This window comes from Pseudoliparis swirei, chromosome 5 (assembly GCF_029220125.1).
Source record: "Pseudoliparis swirei isolate HS2019 ecotype Mariana Trench chromosome 5, NWPU_hadal_v1, whole genome shotgun sequence".
Classification (NCBI taxonomy): domain Eukaryota; kingdom Metazoa; phylum Chordata; class Actinopteri; order Perciformes; family Liparidae; genus Pseudoliparis; species Pseudoliparis swirei.
Genome location: NC_079392.1, coordinates 20,882,552 through 20,889,951, shown reverse-complemented (window position 1 = coordinate 20,889,951; position 7,400 = coordinate 20,882,552). Strand labels below are relative to the sequence as shown.

The 7,400-nt window shown below is 43.6% G+C and overlaps 1 protein-coding gene across 3 annotated transcripts in view; it reads right to left on the bottom strand.

The window, feature by feature from the left end:
- Nucleotides 1–2,286: 2,286 nt before the first annotated feature.
- abl2 (c-abl oncogene 2, non-receptor tyrosine kinase) overlaps nt 2,287–7,400 on the bottom strand; it is a 33,764-nt gene continuing 28,650 nt past the window's right edge. For all 3 annotated transcript variants that reach the window (XM_056414591.1, XM_056414592.1, XM_056414593.1), the window contains one exon: nt 2,287–7,084. In XM_056414591.1, the coding sequence (XP_056270566.1) occupies nt 5,295–7,084 (1,790 nt within the window). In that variant the 3' untranslated portion in view covers nt 2,287–5,294. The remainder of the gene's footprint in view (nt 7,085–7,400) is intronic.

Genomic DNA, 7,400 nt, shown 5'->3' with positions numbered 1-7,400 from the left:
AAATACTGATTTCAACTAAAACTCGTGCATTCCTGCAAATACAATTAACAGAATCAGAATCAGGTTTTATTGGCCAAGTAAGTTCGCACAAACAAGGAATTTGACTTGGTAAAGTGACTATCAGTGTGCTTACACAAAATATACATTACAACACAATCCAATACAAAACAAAAACAAAACAGTGCAGTACAAAACAAACAGTGCAAAACAGTGCAACGGTCTAAGAAGTTTAAGAAAGTGACTTAAGAAAATATATACAAGGCGGAATGGCTATATACAGGAGCTGTGAAACAGTAGTGCAAGAAGAAGTGGAGAGTGCGAGAAGTGCAGGGATAAATATATAAATATACAGGACTGTCTCAGAAAATTAGAATATTGTGATAAAGTTCTTTATTTTCTGTAATGCAATTAAAAAAACAAAAATGTCATGCATTCTGGATTCATTACAAATCAACTGAAATATTGCAAGCCTTTTATTCTTTTAATATTGCTGATTATGGCTTACAGCTTAAGAAAACTCACATATCCTATCTCTAAATATTAGAATATCATGAAAAAGTATACTAGTAGGGTATTAAACAAATCACTTGAATCATCTAATTAACTCGAAACACCTGGAAACACATTTTCAAATGTTTGATTTTGTTTTGCTGTTATAAATCTTTTTTTTACTTGGTCTGAGGAAATATTCAAATTTTATGAGATAGGATTTTAGAGTTTTCTTAAGCTGTAAGCCATAATCAGCAATATTAAAAGAATAAAAGGCTTGCAATATTTCAGTTGATTTGTAATGAATCCAGAATGCATGACATTTTTGTTTTTTTTAATTGCATTACAGAAAATAAAGAACTTTATCACAATATTCTAATTTTCTGAGACAGTCCTGTATATGCTACAGTGGGTTAGCTGTACATAAATACATAACTTGTAAATGGTTACAGGCTGATCCACCGGTCCTATACGGTCGTTAAATGTCTTGAATTCATCAAAAAGATGAGATGGTTACTTTACTACTAATATTGAGAAAGAATATACATATACATTCCAAAATGAATAATATATTTTGTGAATAAAGAACGTGATTGGTGGTTTGCCCTTCTCATCCTCTGTGCTTAAAATATAAGGTACCTTACTGTCTGCTTTCACAATCATGGAAGAGTATGCAAATTATGAAGTGTTGTTAATCGTTTTATTTCCTAAAACCTAAAAATCTTTAAAAAGTAAAAGTATTGCATTACAAATACAATGTACACGAATCATCAGAACTAAAAGGTACTCAGTGTTTTTCTTATTCTATCAACATTTTAAACCTTTCTTCAATCTCGTCGCTGGCCAAGGTGGAGTTAGTTTAACTACTGCATATTGAACATTATCAGAATTTAATTAATTGCTTAGGTGTTGTGTGTTCATTATAGGAAAGGCAATGAGTGGTGACAGCTGTGCAACGAATGTGTTGGAGTTGAAAAGTCCAATAATTACCACTGAAATGTAGGAAATAATGCACATTACTACCTCGGCGTCTTTGTGCTTTCTCACCTTGCAGGTTTCCATCGGTGTTACACCTGGACCATGATCGTGCCTCCTGCTGTGGCCCGGCCTGACACCGACTGATACTATTATTATTAAACTAATTAATTGTATTCCTATATTAATGCTTTTATCATCATTATTGAATCATAATTATGCTATTATATCCACTGATACCATTATTAAGTTGTAATTGTTTCCATTATTATTCTGCCAACTACTCTCATGACATGAATAATTTATATACTATGCATTGAATGTGCAGTGCTATTATTAAGGTCATTCTGTAAACATGACATCTATTGTACATCTGTCCATTATGGGAGAGGGATTCCTCCTCTCCTTCCAGTTTCTTACTTTTTTACTTCCTGTTAAATTTCTTTGGGGGGGGGGTCCTGTTTTGATGCGAGTGTCCTGCGACAGAGGATGCCGTCGTATGTTATACATAAACATATCTGAAGCAGATTTATAATTTTGGGCTATAAAACTTAAATATCATATAACAGAATACCACTGAAGTACATAACAAGTAGATGTATATCAAGTCAACTCCCTTCCACTCATGTTATCATAAAACATGTGCTGGATATCTTACACTTTTTATTTTCAATTTATTCATTTGCTTATGCCTCTGCTTACCATATTACATCTCACAGTTCATGCGTCTTGACATGTGTATTTGAGCCACCAACATTCATGTGAATAGTTGTTTAGAATTGATTGAACTGTTCAGCAGATGAACAACCACAAACGAAACAGTATTCATCAATATCTTTATTATTTACAATAGGCTTAACACTGATGAGCAAAACTTCACAGTAATATAACGTGAACTTTAAATAAAAAACGAAAACAAAAAATATATATTTTGTACAATAAAAAAGTTAATGTTAACATATCTTGCCACTTTTATCCCTGTTTAAATTCACATATTCCATTGTTGTGTGTGTTGGTTTACATTGCACTCGTACAACTGAAGAAGTGGCCTTTGGTATAATGATGTGTACACACATTCTCCAGAGCTGTTCTCCAAAACAGAGACAGCAGGACAAAAACAACAGATATACAGGATAAATGCAGGCAGCATAAATAAAGACAATGTAGAAGACCGATAGAGAATAAGCAGAAAAATGTGTGGTCAGCTCAAATATTGAACAGCGTCCGTTCAGATATCAGATTCCAGGAAAAAACATTGGTACCAAATCAATTTATTGACTCTGTAAATATTGTTTAAAAAAAATCAACATCTTTTATTTCTTTAAAAACAGTCCAGACTGGAAACGTGTCGACTCTGGGAGGTTACATGTGTCTCGATAAGGCTTTTTGGAAAAACCTGCTCCACAGAGATGCACTGTCCACATCAACAGAAAAAGTTTGCTCGGCAACTCGAAAGAGAAATTTCGACAAAACCTTCGATGTGATCAGATTATGAGACATCACAGCAGCTCGGGTTTAGTGCAGCAGACTCACGTGTCATTTGTCAGAGTATCTAAATACATAATCTTCAAAGACAAAGTGCACCTTTTGGTTTCAAGTTTGCATCTGACCATCAACCTCCAAAATGACAGAGATGCATGCTGCCGTGATACGCTTATCACAATCTCATGGCAAAGGAAAGAAAACACGTAACACTTTAACATTGCCATACTTTTGGATTCTTGCAGTGATAGTGTACTGTACATACATCGTTTGTTCACAAAAAAGGCACCAAGAATCATGAAAGAAACGATGGCATTTTTTTTTCCGTCCGTGTTATTTGAAACTCACAGTGAATAGACACGAGTCATCAGCTTGTCTCAAAGGGATCCCGTTTGGCAAGAAAATGGACATAAATACGGACACACAACATGAAATGATGACATGAAAAACGCATCACAAACACAAGTGGACAAAACATTTACTTGGAAATGCATCAAGTGTCATTAACAGGCATTTTGAAAGTGTTCTGGACCTGCAGTGTTTACCGATTTAGATTTTGTAGTATTCATATGCAACATGTGTCAACGAACCAATGTGTCTGAGGCCTTATCCAGTGTACAATATGATGTGAGCCAAAGCGAGTTTGGTTTGTGCTCAAAAAAACAGAGCAGCCGTTTCTGGACTTATTATTTAGTGTGGCCAAAATTTGACGTCTGGACCAATAAAAATAAAAAAGATATAATAAATAATTTAAAAAAACGTCACCTAAAAAAAAATTATAGTCATGCAGATGAACATTCGACTGGGTTCAGAATAGAAGAATAATACATTCACGAAGCAGATATTCAGATCAGGGTGGATGAGCCGATGTCTCGCAATACCTCTCTTCAGCCAAAAACATTGCTCTTAATGCTGTAACCCCACATACATCTTTAGTTTCCCGCATATGAAATAAACCAAATATTTACATAACATTTCTCTCAAAATAGGTCTGTGCTTTTAATAAAAGAAAAAAAAGAAAAATCAGGAATAATTTAAAATTCAAGTTCAGACAGACATTCTAAAAAGCATTTTTCTTTGAACCAAATAATGTAAAACTCACTGATGTGCTGAAGACGTACTGCAGTTGTTTTTGTTGACAGTTCAGTACTGTGTGATTCGGGTAAAGTAGGTCTCTGCATTTCGCAGTGTTCATACACGGAAGAATTTGAGGCACTGAGGACACGACAAGGCGACAGGGAATCCAGCTCTGTCCGTACTCGGGACACTTTTAGAATAATTGTTCCAATTCACCTGCTCATGCGCTACCCTGTGCTCCCCCCCTCCTCCCACTCTTTTATGCTCCATCCTAGAAGGAAGAAATGTAGTGTGCAAGGATAGCTGGACATAAATATTGAAATGCTTTCGGAGACTGGGGATTTCCCCCATTCGTGTGGCACTGTGTTGACGTGAGAACACGAGTCACAACACTGACGCAAAGACGAATGCTGTGCATACGACAAATCAAATTAATCTTTTAAGATTTGATAAGCCTGTATTTGGCAATACTAAAAATGTACACTTGTGTGGCCGCGTGGAAACGGCTGCATCAAAACAGTTTGATCATCCTCAGAAACGAGGCTTTAAGTCCGATGTCGACAGGAGCGGTTGTGGGGCGGTTTTGATATTTGACCACATTTTATTAATCGATTTTAAAATACCGTCATGAACATGAAAATAAGTTAAACACAAAAACGAAATTCGGCACACAGAATGAAACTGCAAATTGAGACCTCAAAACCTTGCATCGTGATGTCGTTTCCAATCCTTTAGAACATAATGGCTTTAAGAAAATGGCTTATGGTCGCTTAGTTCCCCAGACACGGAGCAAAATACTAAACTGTGAATCACAGTACACCCGACTGATGATTCACTCATTTGTGAAACATTGTTCGAGCTTCGTCAGTGAAACCGTTGTCTGGTGTTCTCAGTAAGGCTTCGCACAGCCGCCGCCGTTCTTGACTCTCTGGGCCGGCTACACGCGGCCGGTACCCTCCACATTCATTTCGCCAAGAGGCCTTTCTTACGGCCGGGTGGAGGCGAGGGGCTAAACATCTCTTGGTGTGACTGAAACCACATTTTAGTTTGGTGCGAACGTTTCTAAATACTTACAGGTCAGAGCAAAACTAGTGTCCACACTGGCATTTTATGAAACAGTCGTTTGTAAACAGTAGAAAGAATACATTTCGTTGTGATTTCTCTGAGGTACTGGAGACATTCGTCTCATTGCGTCCCCCAAAAAGCTGTCAAAAGTACCCGAACATCAGTCTGATGGTAGTTCGGGGTGACGGTTGGTGTCGTCACAGTGGCTACCTTTGGACTACGTCACTAATCTCTTTAATGCAGCTGTGCAGGTTGTCCTGGACGGTGTTGGGCCCCCCGCCCCCTGAGGACGAGGCCCTCAGTTCCTGCAGGCTGAGCTCCAGCTTCCCCACCGCCTCCCGGAAGGCAAATTTGTTCCTCATCTGCGGGATGCAGTCCACGTAACCCGAGCAGTGGTCGAGCAGCTGGTGGCCCGCGTCCAGCACCTGGCTGCTGGACGGGCTTTCGGAGCTGGCGTGCAGGGCGCTGCTCAGGCACTCGGCGCACTCCAGCAGGGCCACGCGACTGACCCGCTCCAGGGGCGCCCGCTCCGCCTGCTGCCTGGTTCGCCGCAGTGCCACTTTGGAACCGGCGGTGGTGGCGGCACCGTTGGACATTTTGGTGGGAGTCGTGTTGGGGGCGGCGGGGCAGGACGGCGAGAAGGAGGACGACGATGCAGGAGGCACTTGTGGCGGCGGCATGGACGGTCTGCCCGTCGCCGCGCCGCCCGACATTCGCCCCGACCTGTGACCTTTCGGCGTGTCTCCGTTTACCTCCGCCGGCGCTCCTACCTGCTCCTCTCCGTCGCCACTGTAGGAGTGTTGCAGGCTGCGGAGGGTGGGGGGCGGCGGAGGGGCACACTTGGGCTTCACGAGCCGCGGCCTGTCCCGGTCCGCTTGGTGCTCCGACAGCAGCTTGAAGCGGTTCCCCTGAGAGTCCAGTCCGACCAGGTGCACGTCAGCTGGGCTGTGCTTCAGCGTGGGAGAGATCAGGACCGGAACTTTGTGGTTGTGAGTCGGCGCACCCGCTGGGGCCGATGCAGCGATTGAACTCGAAGTCTTCGAGGGAGGTGACCAGCACTGCTGCCTGTCCGGTCCTCCCCCACTCTCCTCTCGGCTCTCTTTGACCCGAGACAGACTGTCCGATTCCCCCACCTCGCCCCCGACCCCCGGCGCCCTCACCCCTACGGCAGCACCTCGGGGTAATAGCTTGGCTTTGGGCCTTTCCCTGATCTGTGCCGTCCCCTCGTCCGTCCTCCTCTGCAGAGTTTCCGAGGGCTGCGCAGCCCCGTTCTCTGGCTGGGAGCTTGTGGAGGCAGTCCTCTCGAGGGGGGGCTTAGCACTGCGGTTCCTGGGTAAAGTCAGAGCCATGTGCTCCAGGTCTGGCAGCCCAGATGACATTGAGGAGGTTGAATTGGACCTCGGAAAGGGTTTAGGCCCTCCTGCTATACTCCCGGTCTCCTCTGTAGAGGTAGTCTTTCCTGTCCGTAGCCCAAGGGTCTTTTTGATGAGTCGAGGGGTAAAAAACCCAGCCAACCCACTCCAACCGCCGCCGCTCGTCACCTGCGAAGCAAGCCCCCCGCCAGAGGGCTTCTGTCCGAAAGCAGCCCCACAGCAGCGTGACTGAGGCTGGGTGGGTTCTGCGTGGGAGTGGGAGGGCGAGGCGGAGAAGCCACCGAGACCGTCCGAGTGGGGTTGGGGAGGAGGAGCGCTGAAATCAGCGGTGGGCTCGTATTTCTTGTGAGGCTGCGTCTCCATCTCCCGGAAAGAACTGCTCCGCTTGGGCGGCGTCGGGAGGTTCTGTTGGAGCCGAGATGACGGCGAGGAGGACGAAGAGGAAGATTTCTTCTTGATGAAGGAGCTAAAGAAGCCAGTCTTGCGGTCTCGCGTAAATGTGCCCATATCCTGTGCGTCCTCTAAAAGGCTGCCGGGAGATTTCTCTCGCGGCTGCTGTTTTCTGGGCAGAGCCGGGGAGCTGCCTGATCGGCCATCCCCTCCTAACAAGGTAGAAGCCCAGCCTGGAAAGAAGGAAAGAGGGCTGGAATTAAAACAGAGCCGAAAAAGCCTTGCTGAACTCAGCAAAAACACATCTTTGTGAAAGGGTTATTTAAAACCTCAAGAAACAAGGTATTGAAGAACACTGCTCGGAATCCGCGTAGTCTCTTAATACGCTCGCTGATAGATTAACGTCACTCATTGCATCAGGCAGCTGTTGTGATCAAATTGACTGTTCCCTGCATCCCGCTCTCTCTAAAAGCTTTTCTTTCCTCCTCTGGGACTCATGAGTAAGGAAAGAGCCTTTCAGGAAAAGGGATGGAAAGTTTTCAGGCCATG